General features: G+C 50.9%; 1 protein-coding gene across 1 annotated transcript; it reads left to right on the top strand.

The window, feature by feature from the left end:
* Positions 1 to 1,207: 1,207 nt before the first annotated feature.
* On the top strand, positions 1,208 to 20,369 carry nrps1 (nonribosomal peptide synthase Pes1; the record flags this gene model as incomplete). Its single annotated transcript, XM_026748406.1, has 7 exons — positions 1,208 to 1,702; positions 1,758 to 2,174; positions 2,280 to 2,579; positions 2,636 to 15,289; positions 15,345 to 15,987; positions 16,036 to 17,654; positions 17,709 to 20,369. The coding sequence occupies 7 exons, from the start codon at positions 1,208 to 1,210 to the stop codon at positions 20,367 to 20,369; spliced, it is 18,789 nt and encodes a 6,262-aa protein (XP_026602710.1).
* Positions 20,370 to 20,607: the final 238 nt, after the last annotated feature.

Raw genomic sequence — 20,607 nt, 5'->3', positions numbered from 1 at the left:
TTGTGGGACTGCCGGCCTCCTAGTCGGCCTTGTGGGGGCCACTGGCCTATCATATAAGTTAGGTGAAATAAAATTCCGTATTCAGTAGGAGTCGAATCCATCTGGAGTAACCCCGAGACATGCGCACCGCCATTGCATTCAGTCCAAATGTCAACTGAAAGCGGTTGGTGAGCATGCGTCGAGCACCATGAAGGATGTCTGAAGGAACGTCTGCAGTTCATTAACGAGAAGGTGCATACAGCATTCCAGTCTGAAAGCGATTGAGGATTGCAGGTAGCCGGCGGGCGGTCCCGACCTCGAGGCCTGGGGTCACTAGACGCTAGGCTAGTACTTGCTTCCTTCCTTCTCAAGTTCTCAGCCACCAACACCCCGGCACACTACATCCTGGCCCAGAACGTCCGTTCTAACTCCTCAGCATCGGAGTTTTTCAATGGCAAATCGTGCAAGTTTCCTCTTTCGGAAGCTTTCATCCTTTTCTAAAATTATTTTGGCAGACTTGCAGAGCAGACAAGTCTCACCTGGCCTGGACTGTTCAGGATCCGACTGGGGTTTTCTCAGCCTCCACATGGCGCGTCAATGGTGCATACACCCTGTATACCCTCGGAAGCATTGCCATCAAGCCATCATCGACGGCAAGAAGCGAGCAATGCGATGTGACATGTCCTCGTGCAAGCTCAGCCATGGCCTCTTCATACCGGCTTACCCGGACCAGTGTTCCTCCTACTTTGGCGCCACGCTGCTACGCCCAACTTACCCCACCGCGTTGCTTGCAGGTGCTCGAGGGCTGAAGCCAGTATCTGCAATTACATGGGGCGGACGCAGAAATCGAAAGCCACCGGCTAGCCAAGTCGTCTCCAACCATCTCCAGAACAAGCAAGGGGATGCCGGATGTACCTGAGAGCCCGATTGCTCGATGGCCAACCCCTTTTATGCTATTCAGGGCGAGGCCATACCATTGGGCCCCAAGGAGACCCATATTCACTATTCCGCGAGGTGCTTAGAGCATTCTGTGAGCTCTTTGGGTTGCATCGCTAGCACCCCAGGCTATTTTTGTCCCCCAGAAACAGAGGCCGCATGATTATCTAAAACCGCTAATAAGAGCAACACAGCGTGTCTTGCCCACAGTTGTAAGCGAACTCCTCGCCTTCTGCCTTCTACTCACCAATCTTTGTGCATTGGTTGATACCTATACCCAATTGACGTGAAAATGGTCCAGCAGGCGCAGTGTCTTCTCCCCAGCTTTGGTACCACCTTTAACGGCCCTAAACGACCCGTCTCAATCAGAGCAAAAACGACGTCTGCGCAGAACGCCAAGTTACTTTCCGCGTTTGACCGCAACACATTAGACTCGATCCTAAAAACTGCATGGGGGTTGCTGCTTTACCGGTATACCGGCTCGGAGGATGTCTGTTTCGGATACCGGAGCCATGGTGCTCGAGCTTTTGGTTCCCATTCGTCGGACGCCGAAAGGCTCTTGACGTGCAAGCTCACAATCGATGAGCAGGATACAATTAAGACCCTCTTGGAGAAATCCTGGGGTGAAAACGGTTGCCTAACTGACGTCAACGGGGGCGGGTGCCTCAATGCGGACTACGATACTTACTCGCTGTTTAATACCGTGGTCATGGTACGAGTCTGCGGTGATCGTGGAAAAGCAAGGACTTCTGTGCGACCCGTACTCCCGAGTATACTTCCACAAGAGGTATGGTGTATATGATGATCATAGACTGTGGTATGACCCTCTGACATTTCCCCAGTGTCGTGCTAGACTTCACGTGAAGATTCTGCAAGACGATGTTTGCATTTTCTTGGAATGGTGGAATACGGAGATCTCTACGACACAGATGGAAAGTGTCGCCGGGTACTTCGAGCATTTGCTTGACCAAGTCGTTTTCAGCCAAGATACTCCCGTTGTTGAAGCAGGTTGCTTCCTTGAACATGACTGGGACCGTATCTATAAGTTCAATTCGGTGTTGCCAGAGGCCCGTGACCGTTGCATCCACGATATTATCAGTGAGAACGCGCGACTCCACCCGGAGCGAGAGGCTGTTTGCTCTTGGGATGGCAATCTTACCTACGGAGAACTGGACGGGCTCAGTTCTGAGCTTGCGCATTATCTAAAATCTCATGGGGTGGGTCCGGAGATGCTCGTTGCCCTCTGCTTTGATAAATCGGTGCGTGCTTGCCCTTCAAACTCTGTCTGACCACTTCCTCGGTTAACCCATCCTCGCAAATGCGAAACGGGTGTCGATATTATGATAAGGCTAATGACTATGTAGAAATGGAATATCGTGGCTATGCTCGGTGTTTTGAAGGCTGGCGGTGCATTTGTCCCCCTTGACCCGACTCATCCGACCTCTCGGTTGCGGTCGTTGGCCGCGTCTGTGGACGCGAAAATCATGCTATGCTCCAGAAGCAGGTCAGAGCTTCTGAGCCAGGTGGTAAAGGAATTGATACCACTGGACGAGCAATTATTCGCGAACATATCTCCTTCACCCAGAGGATATGCCCAGGAAGAAACCAAAAGCACCAACGCAGCTTACCTGATTTTTACTTCTGGCTCAACAGGACAGCCCAAGGTCAATATTACCATTCCCCGAGAAATCTGTTTTCTCACCATCTCACACTTTCTTAGGGTACGCTGCTAGAGCACAGGGCTTTCGTTACCTGTGCTACGGCATTCGGCGGGCCAATGGGCTTGAACGCTGATACTCGCAAACTACAATTTGCAGCCCATACATTCGACTGTAGTCTTGCCGAGTCGTTGGCTGTACTCATACATGGAGGTTGTATATGTGTGCCGAGCGACGAAGAACGTTTGAACGATATAGTAAAGGCAATTACCAGGATGAGAGTCAACTTTACGTCTTTGACTCCATCTTTTGCCAGATTTGTCGAGCCGTCGAGTGTCCCAGAGCTAAAGACTATCCTCCTAATGGGGGAAGCAATGTCGCGAACAGACCTGGAAAGGTGGTTGCATATTCGGCTCCTCAACGGATATGGGCCCACAGAGGCGGCGGTTTGCTCTTCTATCAAAGAAGACATCGACGTGAATTATGACTGCCGAGATATTGGGTTACCGACAGGTACGCTTTTCTGGGTGGTGAACCCAGATGACCACAACCAGCTTGTTCCCGTTGGAAGCCCAGGAGAGCTGCTGCTCGAGGGACCCACCCTTGCTCGGTGTTACATCAACAACCAGCAGAAGACGGACGAGGTCTTCATATACAACCCTGCATGGACAAAGCGTGATTCCAAACGTGGCGATCGAAGATTTTACAAGACCGGAGACTTGGTAAGGTACAACTCTGACTCTGGCTCGCTGACTTTCATAGGAAGAAAAGACACGCAGATCAAACTTCACGGCCAGCGAATCGAGCTGGGTGAGATTGAACACACTATCAGCACTCTCCCCACAGTCAAGCACTGCATAGCATTCCTATGCAAATCAGGATTCGCAAATGGAAAGGTAGTGGCCGTGGTCTCTCTGAAACAAGAATTATCCGTGGACCCCATGCCACTCAAGCTTCTCCCCCATTCAAAGAGAGCCCATGTTACTGCGGAATTTCGCGAGCAATTGTCGAAGCGCCTACCTACATACATGATTCCTGCAGTATGGCTGTGCGTTGAAGCCTTGCCATTGATGCCATCCGGGAAATTGAACAGGAAGGAGATTGTAAAATGGGTTACAGACTTGGAAGATGATATCCACGCCCAAAATGCCGAGTCTGAGGTCACCGAGTCTCCGAATCCCACGCATCTGGTACTCACAGTGGAAGATCGGCTGGCGTCTATATGGAGTCGTGTCCTCGCCATACCTCGTGACAAGTTGAGTCTTGAAGACGGGTTCCTCACTCTCGGCGGCGACTCTATAGCTGCAATAACCTGCATGGGCTACTGCAAGAAACAGGGCATGGGTGTCACGGTGCAGGATGTGTTGCAAAGCAAATCAATTCGAGATCTCGCCACTCGAGTTCAGGAGACCAAGAAGGTTGTGGAATACCATGAGTCAACTGACGAGCCTTTCGAACTTTCTCCTATCCAGAAGCTTCATTTCATGGTCCGAAAGGAGGGCCAGGGCTACTTCAATCAGAGTATGCGTACCCGAGTGAACCGACGAGTCAGCGCGCACGATCTACGGTATGCGATAGAAGTGATCATTGAGCGACACTCCATGCTCCGAGCACGACTTGTTGAAGATACTGCTACAGGAGCGCTCCGACAGCGTATCAGCAAAGAGATAGACACATCCTACCGGTTGCGAGTTCACGATATTGAACGGCCGATTGAGATGGAAAGTGCCATTTCGGCAAGCCAATTGTGTATCAACGCATTCGAAGGGCCGCTCATGTCGGTCGACCTTTTCTATACGAATGAAACTTGCTTCTTATCAATGGTTGCTCACCATCTTGTCGTCGACATCGTATCATGGAGAATCATTATCGAGGACCTTGAAGATATCCTACTTCACCCCGAAGACAAGACAATACTCACCAATTCTCTTCCGTTCTCAGTTTGGTGTTACCTGCAAGACGAGCGGGCAGTTAGCCTCGGCGGATATCTGGAAGATGTGCCCTCAACCGAATTTGCTTATTGGGGTATGGAAAATCAGGTTGCGACGTACGGAGATGCCACTTGCGAAACGTTTGAACTTGGAATCGATGATTCGAGCTCTATATTGATGGATTGCCACAAGAGCCTCGGAACCGAAGCGGTTGACGTCTTACTAGCATCGCTTCTGCATGCATTTGGCCAAACCTTCAGAGACCGGTCATTGCCAGCAATATATAATGAAGGACATGGAAGAGAATCTTGGGACTCATCAATTGATATCTCCCGCACGGTTGGTTGGTTTACAACAGTCTCTCCAATCTTTATCGAGGGTCAAGTGGCAGATGACCCGGTCGACACAGTCGTGCTCGTGAAGGACCTTCGCCGCCGCCTCATAGACAACGGAAGGCAACAGTTTGCAACAGTCATGTCAACCACGACAGAAGATGAGAGAAAGAGACCCCTTTGCCCAATGGAGATTTCCTTCAACTACGTCGGCCAGCATCGTGATCTGCAACGACAAGATGGCTTATTCCAACTCTTGAACCAGATGGCCGGTGAGACTGGTCAGGGCGGAGGGTCATCAGACTACGGAAAAGATACTCCTAGATTCGGGCTGTTTGAGGTATCGGCTCTTGCTGTGAACGGAAGACTACGTTTCATCTTCTCCTTCAGCAAGTATATGAAACATCAGGAAAAAATCCGCGCTTGGATCGCCAGCTGCAGTGAGGTACTCAAATATCTCGGAAAGAGACTCCAGGCAATCGGCATGCGACCAACACTGAGTGATTTCCCGATGCTATCCTTGACGTATCCAACCCTTGAGAACATGCTGGAGAAGAAACTGCCCAGCATTGGAGTGAGCTCACCAGGGATTATAGAAGACATCTATCCCTGTACTCGTATGCAGGAGGGTATCTTACTTGCCCGGTCTAGGGACAGCTCCCTGTATGCCGTTCACGATACTTACGAAGTAAGAGGGCTAAATGGCAAGCCTGAAGCTGCAAGATTTGCGGAAGCTTGGCATACGGTTGTTTCCCGTCATGCGATGCTACGAACTTTGTTCGTGGAAAACCTGACAAGTCAGGACCTATATTCTCAACTGGTCTTGAAATTCTGCGAGCCACCCATCCTTCACCTGAGCTGTTCGGACGATGTTGACGTGGTATCAACCTTCAACAATCAGCCTCCCGTTGTCTACAATGAATGCAAGCCGCACCATCGCCTGATGCTATGCCAGACAGCAAGCGGCAGACTGTTCTTCCGGTTGGAACTGAGCCACGCAGTTATGGATGGCGTATCCATTGCAGTCATTTTGAGGGACATACAGCTCGCGTACGACGGAAAACTCAGTCAGCGCAGGCCGCTGTTCAAAGCCTACATCCAATATATGCGCAATAGGTCACAAGTCTCTAGCCTTGGGTACTGGAACAAGTACCTGGCCGGCCTCGAACCATGCCTTTTCCCTACGCTGTCTGATGGCAAGAAGGCCGCTCAAAAGCAGCTCATGATCTTGCGCCCTAGCTTTAATTTGTTCCATGACCTACAATTAGTCTGCGACGATAACCGCTTGACGCTGTCAACAGCTTTTACTGTCGCCTGGGGACTCACACTTCACCTCTTCTGCAGCTCAAACGACGTTTGCTTCAATTATACGACGTCTCTGAGAGACTCCATGGTTGAGGATATTGAGTCAGTCGTTGGACCTGTTATCAATGTGCTTGCATGTCGAATGAAGATTTCCAGGGACGGTTTGCTTGGCGACCTCATGCAGCAGGTTCAGAGCGACTGTATGGAGCAGCTCGCGCACAACAACGTATCACTCATTGATATTACGCACGAACTCCAGCTCTCCGACATAGCGCTGTCCAACACAATGATCTCATTCCAGAAGGTCACCAAGTCAGAGGCGTCCTCTACCGAAAGCATAAGTTGTTCTCGATTCTGCCCAATTCAGGATCCCGCCGAGTATCCCTTATTTGTCAATGTCGTGGCGACAGACAAGGCGGCGGAAATCGAGGTGAACTACTGGACGGATACCTTGTCCGATGAACAGGCAGAGAATGTTACTAGCACTTTCCTCAAATGCCTCGAGAACATTGTTCGTCACCAAGGGGAACAAGTTGGCCACCTGGAAACATTGAGCGACTGGAATAAGCAGCGCTTACGAAAGTGGAACAAACAGCCACCCGAGGAAGCTGATCTCTCTGTGCAGGACATCATCCAAGAGAAGGCACTTTCTCAGCCAGATACACCTGCCATCATATCCTGGGACAGAACTCTAAATTACAGCGACCTCGAGCATCTGTCGACTTGTCTGGCTGCGTATCTTTCGCAACTCGGCGTACGAAAGGGAACCCTGGTGCCAATTTACTTCGACAAATCCGTCTGGCAAATCGTGGCTATACTGGCTGTTTTCAAGGCTGGGGCCATATGCGTGCCCAGAGATGAGGTGCAACCAGAGAACGACTTGGATAGATGGCTTGTTGACCACGGTGCACACACTGGAGTGACGTCTCCTTCTGGTGCTGAATCGCTAGAAGGGCAGTTCCCTACCGTCGTCAGCGTTGATGAATCACTCTTCGACTTCCTCATGGGTCCAAATACTACCAATCTTTCTCACACACAGCCTTACGATGACAGCTACGTTGTCTTCGGCTCTAATGGCACCCATGAGTCTTCTGCGATTGTTCTGGACCAACGCGCAATCTTGGCCCGAGCAGCAGCTTTTGCATCAGCAGCCCATATCACTTCAGGCACAAAAACATTCCAATATGCGCCCTATACCTCAGATATATACCTCCAGGAAGTCATTGGTACCTTTATGTCAGGGGGCTGTGTTTGTATTCCCAGAAATGATTCCCTAAGCCAGCTGTCCGAGTCGATTAACGAGACGAATGCGAACCTCGTCAGCCTCACTCCATCAATTGCTTCTTTTCTCCGACCCTCAGATGTACCGAGCATCCGAGTGCTTGCCCTTGTTGGTGAAACTCCATCGAGTGAGATTGAACAAGTGTGGTCAGAACGCGTTCAAGTCCTCTCTTTCATGGGACCAGTTGAGTGCTCCTCCACCTGCATCCAATTCTCAATCACCAAAAGTTCGAGCACACAATCTGTCACTGGAATAGTTCTAGGATGCTGCTCGTGGATTGTTGACCTTTGTGACTCCTCCCGCTTAGTTCCCGTAGGATGCGTCGGTGAGTTGGTGATAGAGGGCGCTGGCGTAGCTCGTGGCTATCTGCGCGATGAGGAACAGACCGAACAGATGTTTCCTCGGAAAGACTATGGTGTTGTCGAGTCCTTGGAGCGGCCATACTCTCTGTTCCCGAAGCGGCGGCCGCAAATGTTTAGAACAGGGTATTTGGTTCGCTACAACACCGACGGAACCCTAGTGTACTTGGGAAAGAAGAGTGACTCAGTGGATCAAAAGCCACAAATGCTTGGTCTTGAAATCGAACAATTCTTGGGTAAACAGTATACCCCAGGCCATCGCTGTGTTGTTGAGTCACTCTATCTGGGGATCGAAGAGTACCCGAAGACTTGCATTGCTGTTTTCGTCCTTTCAACAACGGACCAACCGACTATCACTACAGAGCAGACGTCGAGAATTTTGTCGAAGACCATCGACTTCCAAGTGCTCATGAATAAGCTATATACTGCTCTAGCAGCTTCGTTGCCTGCAAGCCAGGTTCCCAGCCTGTACTTCCCTGTGTCAGGACTGCTATTGACACCGCTGGGAACAGTCGATCGCTCATGTCTGAGGGATGCAGCACGAAATCTTCCGGCTACCTCTCTACTTGAGTACGATGTGAAGAAGTTTGGAGATTTCTGGCGGCATCAACTAGAAAAGCCGCCACTTTCTGGGAAGTTCCTTATGCAGCCATTTTCACTCCAAGGACCACCGGCCCCGAAGATGATCGAAACAAGCCTGACAGTATCATGGAGTGGAGCCTTGCGAAAGTCCAACGCAAGACCTGTGTTACTATCTGCTTGGGCGTTGGCCATCCACAGCTACACGCAATGTGACGATACAATATTTGGCGAGCTGCTGGCCGACCCCGGAAATCGCACCAATTCGTCAGAGCAGCTTTCACCACAGGCAACGATGATCCCTCGTCGGATTCGGGTCCACGACTCACTCAGCATTTCTGATGTTCTGGACCAAACTTCCTCTTCTTTGGCCAAAGCTGGACCGTTCGAAAGAACGCCAATTTCGTCAATCAGGAACATCAACGCTGACACCGCCCGGGCTTTGGACTTTGAGTCCACGCTTTCGATATCGGCCATGAGTATTGAACAGCAGGGTCTTCACTTGAAAAGCCTAGAAAACCAAGAACGTCTACATTCCGAGCTTGGCGTGTGCCCACTTGCGGTTCTCTGTGCAATCGAAGAGACTGGAGTGAATCTAACGGCTCGTTATGATGATAGGGCCATGTACAACTCCCAAGTTGACCAGCTACTAGCGCTGTTCGGCGAATGCTTGGATATTTTCAGATCGTCTGCTGCTCTGGAAGAGAGAATCGTCGATCTTCCAAAGAAAGGTGGAAGCCTTCAAGTCTTCAATGATACCGTCGACTACTGGAAAGAGCACTTGGCTGATATCGAGCCATGTCTGTTCCCAGAGCTGACTCCGAAGAGAGAGCAGGGCAAGTTCTGCACCATGAGCTTACAACTATCGAATGCGTCAGAAATACAACGTGTATGCAACGACTTGGCAATCACTCCGAACCTCTTTCTCCAGACCGTTTGGGCCTTAGTCCTTCGATGCTATACAGGCCTGGAAGATGTTTGCTTTGGCTACCATATTCACGAGAAGAACGCTTCGTCTTGCATATTACCTTGCCGACTTAACCTGAACGATAATCTGGAGTTACGAGACGTCATGCAAGAAAGGAAAATGGATGCCGAGCGCATGTTGAACCACCGGATGTCGCTTTTCGAGATTCACCGCGCTATCAAGTCTGAAAACGCTTCAATCTTCAACACTGTTTTCAGATATAAGGAATCCACTTCAGCAGTTGCTGAGTCCAGCAATGCTATTTTTGACTCGTTGAACGAGAACTTAGGCCAGTATCTCATGGTTGTCAACGCCAGTGTCTCTGGCTCTTCAGCGGAGATCAACTTCGATTATCAGCCAACGAGCCTTTCGGAAACAGATATGGGCCATTTGATTGATTGTTATGAATGCACCATGAACTCTGTTTTATCTCTCCTTGAACCAGGCCGATTGATCAGAGATGTTGATTTCTTTGGCCGAAGTTCCTGCCAGGCAGTGAGCTCCTGGAACGCTACCCTTCCTGCACAACCAACGCGATGTGCACACGCCATCATTCATGAGCAGGCACTGGCGCATCCTGCAGCACCCGCCATATGTTCATGGGACGGAAATTTTACTTACGCACAACTTGACTTCTTGACAACCAAGCTTGCCAGTCACCTGGTAAACCGAGGCATTGGCCCAGAAGTCTTCGTTGGTCTCTGCTTTGAGAAGTCCGCCTGGGCTGTCATTGCGCAGGTTGCTGTTCTAAAGGCTGGCGGAGCTTTTGCGTCACTAGACCCTGCCCACCCAGAAGGCCGCTTGCAAGGCCTTGTCAATGATATTGCCGCCCCAATTGTACTGTGCTCGACCCGATATCTGGAGAAAGCGTCTCGTATTTGCAAGGCTGCACTGGCCGTGAATCATGATGCGCTTGAAAAGATTCCCAACCCACCAGCAGTACGAAGACTGCCGACTACAAATGTCCACAATGCAGCTTACGCCATCTTCACCTCAGGGACGACCGGAAAACCGAAAGCCACCGTTATCGAACATGCCGCACTCGCCGTTGCCTCTTCATGTTTTTCAAGGATCTTGGGCATTGATTCAAACACCCGCCAATTGCAATTCTCAAGCTACACCTTCGATGCTAGCATTCTTGAGATATCAATTACTCTCATGGTAGGGGCATGCGTATGCATGCCTGGTGACGAAGAGCGCATGAACGACCTGGCTGGAGCAATCACGAGGATGAAGGTGAACTCCGCGTTCTTCACCCCAACGGTTCTAAGCACACTAGACCCGAACAGAGTCCCGACGCTGGAAAGATTATACGTCGGAGGCGAGAAGGTTACAGAGACCCATGTTATGCGTTGGACGGGCAGACGGCTCCGGTTCTTCGAAGCGTACGGACCCTCTGAGTCTACTATATTCGCCACGGCAAGTTTAAAGATCAACCAAGACGGCGTGCTAGTGGATGATGACTGCAGTTCCATTGGTACAGCCCTGTGCGGAAGAACCTGGATCGTCGATCCTCACAATCATAATCGTATTCTTCCGGTTGGTGCTGTCGGAGAGCTCGTGATGGAGGGAGACATTATTGCCCGCGGCTACCTCAACAATCCCAAGAAGACGGAGGAAGTGTTTATCTCGCAGCCTCAGTGGTCCAAAGAGCCTGGGCTTCGGGATGTGTTTAGTCACACTAGCCGCATGTATTTGACTGGTGACCTGGTGCGCTACAAGTCTGACGGAAACATTTGCTTCATTTCTCGCAAAGACACGCAGGTCAAACTCAATGGGCAACGCATCGAGCTGGAAGAGATTGAGCAACAGTGCACACTGTTGTCACCGGAAAACACACAAGTCGCTGTCGAAGTCGTGGTGCCGGAGACAAAGTCGGTAGCGAAGACTTTGGCAGCCTTTATTACCGTCGATGGACACGACTCACGAAGTGCAGCATCGGAGCAGATCATGTCCCCGAGCTTACTCCTTCCTCTCTCTGAATCTGTCCAAAAGGCAATCGGAAAGCTTCACAGCTCGCTAAGCCGGGTCCTACCGCAGATCATGATACCCAAGCTCTACTTCCCGGTTCAATATCTACCCCTAAGCAGCACCGGCAAGCTCGACCGAAAAGGGCTGCGAGCGATGGTTCAAGGTCTTTCCAAAGAGCAACTAAGATCTTACATGATTATGAACTCCGGATCAGGCCGCGCGGTGACACAAGCAGCAGAGTCGACCCTTCGAGACCTATGGGCGAAGGTTCTCGAAATTGAACCTGGTTCTATCAGCGCTGAAGACAGTTTCTTTGGAATCGGCGGTGATTCATTCTCTGCCATGAAGTTGGTGGTAGCCGCAAGGGCTCAAGATATCTCTTTGACGGTTGCCCAGATCTATGAGCACCCTGTTCTTGTAGACATGGCTAAGTGCTGTGCGGATGCCGAGGAGGTTACGCAAAGACCGGATCTCGAGCCTTTTACTATGGTCCCTGACTCAACACCGTTGCCCGATACTCTTGAGGAAATTTCTGAACAGTGTTGTGTCGCCAAAGATTCGATTACCGATATCTATCCATGCACTGCAGTGCAGGAAGGGCTGTTGACTCTCTCCATCAAGAACCCGGGAGCCTACGTTGCTCGGGTTCCCTATCGCCTTTCTCCAAATGTTAATCTTGAGAAATTCAAGGCCGCCTGGCAGCAGACCGTGGACGAACTCGACATTCTTCGAACCCGAATTGTCCACATTGAAGATGTTGGATTCTTGCAAGTTGTCATCAAGAGGGAAAGGATCTCCTGGACCCTTGAGACTTCACTTGAGAATGTGACTGATGATACCGTCGAGGGTAGCGGAGCTCTGCTGGCGAAGTACGCGATTGTCCAAATTGGGCCTTCTGTTCGCTACTTCGTGTGGACCATCAATCATGCGCTCTACGACGGCTGGAATGTCCCACAAATTCTCAAAAGGGTCGAGGATGTCTACGCCAGTTCCTCGACTGAGAACTCGACTGTTCCGTACAAGTTCTTTATCAATCATCTGCTCCAGCGCGATATGCAGCAGTCGGATGACTTCTGGAAGGCATACCTTGACGGTCTCTCTTGTGAGCCCTTCCCTCCGCAGAAAAACAATGACTCGAGTTCCACTGGTGCAGGCAGTATCCAACGCCGCAGTTTTGATATCTCAAGGACATCACGAGCCAGTGATGTTACGATTCCAGAACTGATTCGCTCCGCATGGGCTATTGTGATTTCCGCCCACACTGGCTCTGGTGATGTCTGCTTTGGTGAAACCCTTTCGGGAAGAAATGTCAATATGCCAGGCATCGCGGACGTTGCAGGACCAGCTATCACCACTGTGCCCATGCGCGTACGGGTCGACAACAAGCTTCCGATAAGTCAGTATCTGTCCGATGTCCGCCAGGTAACTGCAGCTATGATACCGCACCAGCATCACGGTCTTCAGCGAATTCAGAAGCTCAGCGGCGACGCAGCGCTTGCATGCAAATTTCAGAACCTGCTCGTGATACAGTCGGACAACGCCCAGCTCAATGAGGACATTTGGAGTTGGGCGGAACAGGAGACACAAGGGGACTTTTTCACAAATCCCCTTGTTGTTCAATGCCAGGTCTCCGGTTCCAAACTACTGATTCAGGCCAACTATGATGAAATGATACTCGACAGCTGGCAGGCAGAAAGGCTCTTAGGGCAGTTCGGCTTTGTGCTTGAGCAACTTCTCAACGTTCCTCGAGACAGCCCAATGACGGTGGGCGCTATTGATGTCGCCAGTCCTCTGGATAAACAAAGCATTGCCAGCTGGAACCAGCGACAGGTGACATGCATCGACAAGTGCGTCCAGGACTTTATCCGCGAGAATGCTCTGATGCAGCCGCAAGCACCTGCTCTCTGCTCGTGGGATGGCGAGCTCAATTACCAGGAGACGTTCGAGCTTGCTTCTTCCTTTGCGGCATATCTCGTGTCCTGCGGAGTTGGGCCGGAAACTTATGTACCCGTTTGTGTGGACAAGTCTGTTTGGGCAATAGTCACTATCCTGAGTGTTCTACTTGCAGGAGGCGCTTTTGTCCCACTCGATCCTTCGCATCCTGCCTCAAGGCACAAGGAGATTTTGGAAGAGATAGAGGCAGATATAATACTCTGCTCCTCGCAACTCCGCAATCGATATCTTGGTTCCGTCAGCACTATCATTCCGGTGAGCAAGGCCACAATACTAGCCTACAGCGCAGTCACGACAACCAAGAAAGAGCGGTTCACCACCAGTCCGTCAAATGCGGCGTATGCAATCTTTACGTCAGGCAGTACAGGGCGACCTAAGGGCATCGTTGTTGAGCACCGAGCAGTATGCAGCAGCATCATTGGGTTTGCTCCCGTTGTTGAGCTGAACAAAGACTCCAGGGTCTTCCAGTTTGCATCCCTCACCTTCGACGCAGCTATACTCGAAGTACTCGGTACTTTGATGCTAGGAGCCTGCATATGCATTCCGAGCGAGGACGAGCGCTTGAATGACATTCCACGTGCCATACAACGAATGAACGTGTCATGGAGTTTCTTGACGCCCTCTGTTGCTAGCATCATTGAGCCGTCATCTGTGCCATCTCTGCAAGTTGTTACTTGTGGAGGCGAAGCCCTATCTAGCGAAGTAGTGAAGACTTGGAAGCACCACGTGAATTTCATCGGAGCATATGGCCCTACTGAAACCGTTGTGTTTGCGCTTGTGGCTCGGGACTATGTCAACCATGGCTCTACCTGCATCGGTTACGGGCATCCGAATACCTTAACCTGGATTGTTGACCCAGACGATCATGATCGACTCACGCCTCTGGGAGCTGTTGGGGAACTTGTACTTGAAGGCCCAACTCTTGCGAGGGAATACCTCAAGAACCCCACGAAGACAGCCGAAAACTTTGTGAGTGAACCCGCGTGGATTAAGAACTTTTCGAGCTCTTTGCCTTCTCCAAGGAGAATATACAAGACTGGTGATCTCGCGAAGTACAACTATGACGGATCGATTGAGTACCTCGGCCGCAAAGACCACCAGGTAAAGCTGCACGGACAGCGTATGGAGCTGGGAGAGATTGAGCACCGCTTGCTTGCGAACCAGACCGTTCGAAACGCGGTAGTCATACTTCCCCAGACAGGTCCTCTACGGCAGAAGCTGGTTGCAGTTATGTCTTTGAAGTCGCTCACGTCTGATTCGAACATGATTGCGACGGGTGCTTGCGAGCTCGCAAGCCAGAAGGATATGCTGAGAGTTGGACACCTGGAGGCCAGTGCAATTCAAAAGAGGGTCGAGGAGCAGCTCCCTCACTACATGGTGCCCCAAGCTTGGGCAGTGATCAAGAACATCCCAATGCTTGTCTCTGGGAAGTTGGACAGGAAACGGATTTCCAGTTGGCTCGAACAACTTGACGAGTCCGCTTACGATCGTATCATGCAAGACTATGATGATGCTACGCCTGATACCATTGAAGAAGAGAATGAGGATCAGGGCGAGCCCGACACAATCCCTGAAACCATCCGAGATATTTTCGCCCAGGTTCTCAATCTACCCATCCACAAGGTCGACCCCGATCGATCATTCATCTACCTCGGTGGAGACAGCATCACCGGTATGGCGGTAGTATCGAAGGCTCGTAAATGCGGGCTTAATCTGACACTCAACCGCATTCTCCAAGCGAAGTCGATCGAAGAACTTGCTGCATCATGTGACACTAGGCTGCTTCCAACGAAGAGCGTAACCGAATCGTGCAGTCCATTCGCACTATCTCCAATTCAAGAGTTGTTCTTCCGCTCGTCCCCCACTGTGCTGAAAGGATCCGGGCGATTCAACCAGAGCATCACTGTTCGTCTTGCAAACAGGGTTGAGCCGACTGTCGTGGAGGATGCTATTAGGGCTGTTGTCCGAAAGCACTCCATGCTCAGGGCTCGCTTCAGCAAGTCTACAGATGGAACGTGGCAACAAAGAATTACCAGTGTGAGTGGTTCAATCTTCTTCCTGATTTGATATTCCAGAGCTAACCATGACGCAGGACGTTGATTCAGCTTACAACTTCCGCGCCCACTTTGTCAAGAGTTCTAGCGATATGCTAAGCAGAGTTGCCAAAACTCAGTGTTCTCTGAACATTCAAATGGGACCTGTAGTCGCAGCAGACCTTTTCGACGAAGACGGCGAGCAGATCCTTTTCCTGGTAGCTAGTCACCTATGTGTGGATGTGGTTTCCTGGCGCATTGTCCTTCAGGAGCTCGAGGATTTCATCAAGACCGGGTCGCTTTCTTCTGACACGCCTCTGTCATTCCAGTCCTGGTGCAATGTTCAGCGTGATGGCAGCAAGAGTTTTAACAAAACTATTGCTAGTCAGCCACCAGATCTCAACTACTGGGGCATGAGCCGGACACCCAACAACTACGGCCATGTCGAGATAGAAAGTTTCACTCTGGACAAACGTGCCACTGCGTTCGTTTCTCGCCACTGTCATGCGATTCTGCGGACCGAGACAGTAGAGGTCTTGCTTGCTGCAGTTCTCTACTCCTTCAATCGCGTCTTTACTGACAGGAATGCCCCAACGATCTTTAATGAGGGGCATGGGCGTGAGACTTGGGATTCTTCTGAACCCTCAGGAACAGTTGGTTGGTTTACGACCATGAGTCCTTTGCATGTTCAAACTGGCTCGGGTAAGTTATCCACTTATTCTGTGCGTATGATATATGCTAACTAGTAAGACCTGCTTGATACGATAAAACGAGTCAAGGACACACGCCGCCAAATCAGTGAACTCGGCCGTGCTTTCTTCGCCCACAACATGTTGCATTCTCGCAGCAACGGCGACAGCGTCAAGTTCTCCGCGCCTTTCGAGATTATATTCAACTATCTTGGCCAGCTCCAACAACTAGAGCGCGATGGGTCAATCTTCCAGCACTACGGGGATGTGTTCAGTGCCAAATCAATGGACTCAGCGAGCGACATGGGACGTGACACGCCGAGATTCGCTCTCTTCGAAGTTACTGCGTTGATAGTAAAGGAGCAACTTCATGTTTCGTTTATTTACAACCGCAACATGCGTCACCAGGCTCAAATTCAATCTTGGGTGGCTGAGTGCAAACGCGTGCTCGAAACAGACATGCCCAAGCTCAAGGATGTCCCTCCGCAGCCTACACTGAGCGATTATCCGTTGCTTCCCATTACCTATGATGAGATGCAAGACTTGACAGAAAATGTGCTTCCAAGCCTTGGTATAGCGGGCTGGAACCAGGTCGAGGATATTTATTTTTGCTCTCCGATTCAAGAGGGTATCCTCTTCAGCCAGCTACGGGATCCGCACGAATATATATTTAACGTGATATTTGAGCTTCGGCGATCCGGTGGAAATGGCGATATCGACCTCGCAAGACTCAAGAGAGCGTGGTCAATGGTTGTCGCTCGTCACTCGATCCTGAGGACGGTTTTCATTGAGAGCTGCTGCAAAGGAGGATCTTTCGACCAAGTCGTGATCAAAGAAGCTAGCGAGGAAGCCCTCGATATTGAGTGCGACGATTCAGATGCTATGGATCAACTTGACGCCCTTAGCCTTCGGAACAGGGGCAAGTCTTCTGACCGCTATCACCAGGTGATCTTCTGCAAGACGTCAATAGGGCGGGTGCTGATGAAGCTCGAAATGAACCACGTTATCATCGACGGCGGCTCGGCTTCCATCCTGCTGAAGGAGCTGGCACTAGCCTACGGCAACCAGCTTCCTCCGGGGCCTGGACCGCTATTCAGCGAATACATCAAATACCTCAAGGAGGAGGGTGCGTTTGAAGCCCTGGATTACTGGAAGCTTCGTCTCTCATGTGTCCGTCCATGCTACCTACCAGTTGCTGCGAGCAAAAACGGCTCTCGGCAACTCGGCACTCATATGGTGGCATTCAACCGCTTTGCTGCGCTTCAAAGTTTCTGCGAGACGAATTCAATCACGTTCGCCAACCTGATTCTCGCGGCATGGGCGATTGTTCTTCGCAGCTATACAAAGTCCGACGATGTCTGCTTTGGCTATCCGTCAACTGGCCGCGACTTGCCTGTGCCTGGGATCCAGGATGCCGTGGGTATATTTATAAACACGCTGTGCTGTAGGGTCAGGTTCCGAGCCAACCATACCTTGCTGGATATCGCCAAGTCCGTGCAAGACGACCGCATCGACAGCCTCCCGTACCAACGGTCTTCGCTTGCGGAAATCCAGCATGCGCTTGGTAGGAAGGGAGAGCCTTTGTTCAACACGTGCATGTCCATACAAAACGGCTCAGTGGGTAAGGTCGAGGTTGGAGAATTCTCATTCGTGATGCAGAAGGCACATGACCCCTGCGAGGTAAGCAATATTGATCCTAGACCGAACGACCGCAGGCTAACTCCGGGTTTCTAGTACCCGATTACGTTAAATGTTGAGAGTGCGAAAGGCTCCGAGGGAATTCTGTTGAGATACTGGGTTGACGCTGTCTCCGAGGCAAAGGCGGCTGCCTTCGCCAGCGCTATTGCTGAAGTCCTTACCTGCTTCTTGGAGGACTCAACTAGACCAGTTTCAGCCTTGAGGATCCGGGAGGAAGAGAATACTACTGCCACTGGACCGTTCATGGATAGGAGCCTGCTTGAAAAGATGGTCGATGAGCGAATTAAACTTGTCGTCAGCCAGATGCTCGGAAACGGCAAAATCGACACGTCTTGGATGAAGAACCATGGCGATGACTTGTCGGATGATTTCGTCCATATCGAAAAGGATATTGAAGAGTCTCTCCAAGGAGTGGTGGTGGCAAGGGAAAAGACGCCTGCATCCTCTACGCAAACACTCGACACCGAGCACAGAACCCCAATCGATGCGGAGAGTCAGCTCTGGAGACTTTGGAGCATAACACTGGGGCTGCCACCACATCCTATCAAGTATCAAGACAGCTTCTTCAAGCTAGGTGGCGACAGCATTACAGCTATGAAACTGGTCCGCGCGGCACGCGACGAGGGAATGAAGTTGAGCGTGGCTGATGTGATCAAGAACCCCGTGTTTGAGAAGATGATGGCCCTGGTTAACGACAGGAAGAAGATCATGGCTCTGGCTAAGACGGAAAAGCGCGAAGATAGCGATGAGAAGGTCGAAGATAAGCCTTTGTTACCCCAGAGCGACTCCTCTCAAGAGCTCTCCATCTTGAGGCCGATGCCAGTCCAGTTTGACGACAGGTCCCTGCGTGCAGCAATCTCCCCAAAGGTTGGTGTCTTCAAGGGGGGTATAGTCGACGTTCTACCAGTAACGGACTTCCAAGCTCTCTCGCTAACGGGGACCATGTTCGAGTCGAGGTGGATGTTAAATTACTTCTATCTTGACGGAAAGGGTGCCATAGATATGCGGCGGTTGAGGGAGAGCTTTCTGCGTGTTGTTGACGCTTTCGATATTCTCCGGACCGTCTTCGTGTGCTTCCATGGACAGTTTTACCAAGTGGTTCTCCGCAAGGTCAAGCCTGATATCTTCGTCCATGAAACGGATAAGAGTCTGGATGAGTACAGCAATTCCCTTCAGCAACGCGACAAGAAGCAATCTCCAGGGCAAGGTCAGCAATGTGTACAGTTCTATGTTGTGCGCAAGGCCAATAGCGACGAGCACCGGATTCTCATCCGGCTGTCACACGCGCAGTACGACGGATTCTGCCTGTCGAAGATCATGACTGCTATCAAGATGGGATATGAGGGCAGTCCCATTTCGCCTTCATCTTTCTTGAATTACATGCGACTTCTACCTGGGAATATCACACCTGAGCACTACCAGCATTGGAGCAATCTGCTCAAGGGCTCGAAAATGACCCAAATCATCCAGCGGGACAGGCTAAATACCTTCCAGCATGTTGGTGGCTACACGCAGAAGGCAAAGGTCATTGAGATTCCTTCCAGTGCCACGGAAAATGTCACCATTGCCACAGTCATGCAGTCTGCGTGGGCAATCACCCTTGCAAAGATGTGTGCTCAGGACGATGTTGTTTTTGGCCTCACTGTAAACGGACGAAATGCGGTTCCCGGAGCCGAGGGCATAGTCGGACCATGTCTCAACTTTATCCCTATTAGGGTTAAGTTCAAAGAGCGCTGGACCGGTTTGGATCTGTTCCGTTTCCTCCAGGACCAACAGGTAGCGAATATGACCTACGAGTCGTTGGGGTGCAGGGAGATCGTCAGGCGCTGCACAGACTGGCCCGAATCGACGTTTTTCACGACATCCGTCCTTCATCAGACCCTCGACTACGAAGGGCAGATGCAGCTGGACAATCATACGTACAAGATGGGCGGCTTCGGAGTCATCGATAACCTTACAGACTTGATGCTCTTCTCCAAACCTCTTGCCGGCCAGCCCACCCAGATCAACGTCGCCATAGGATACTCCAACAAGGGCCCTATCCCCTCAAGCTTCGTTTCCACATTGCTAGACATGGTCTGCGAAACAGCGCAGAGCCTCGTCGCCAACCCTAACCTCGCCCTCCCGTCTCCATCCACCATCCGCTCTCTACCACCCCAGCTCGTCGAAGACACGCCCACAGCCGAAAGCAGGGACAGTCTCCTACTCTCCTCACTCAACGACCACAGTCTCTCTGAAATTCTCGCGCATTCTGCTCTAGTTACCCGTATCTGGCAACAAGTCCTCCAGCCCCGATCCAGCGCCGGCAAACTACAAACATCCTACCAGCTCGACTCATCCTTCTTCGGACTCGGCGGAGACATCGCCAATGTTGCCCAGGTCGTCTGGATCATCGAGCAGGAAACTGGCTTGCATGTCCGTATAGAGGATCTGCTAGCACACTCAACCTTCCTCGGCCATATGGCTGTGGTGGCATTGAATATGACAAAGCGTGATGCTGATGTGGACTCTTCTGATACTGCGCCCGCACCGGCTTATGCCCCTGTGGATGCAAGGACACCATCAAGGACTGTTTCCGTTTCTAGGCAAGACGTGCCCCGGCTTCCAGCTTCAAAGAGCGAGTGGAGTGCCCTTGACAGGGCTAGAATCCTGGCGAAGAAGATCACTAGGCTTGGGGGTCTGGCTACGAGGGTGTAATCGCCTTTCAAATACTTTCTGATCTAATTAAGTTGACGATCTTTTTGTGATATTATTTTTTTTTGGTTTGACTATGTACTATGTTTGTCTGATTGCCATATTTACACGCGATGAAAGCTTTGTATCTAACTCCTGGGTATATGTAAATCCAAATAATAGGCTGACCGCTGATGCAATTGTAATCATCCCATCATATCCCTCAATCCAAAACTGTAATCAGGCACTCTACCGACTTGGA

The sequence above is a fragment of the Aspergillus mulundensis genome (genome assembly GCF_003369625.1).
Source record: "Aspergillus mulundensis strain DSM 5745 chromosome Unknown scaffold_6, whole genome shotgun sequence".
Taxonomy (NCBI): Eukaryota; Fungi; Ascomycota; class Eurotiomycetes; order Eurotiales; family Aspergillaceae; genus Aspergillus; species Aspergillus mulundensis.
This window is presented reverse-complemented; position numbering and strand designations above follow the sequence as displayed.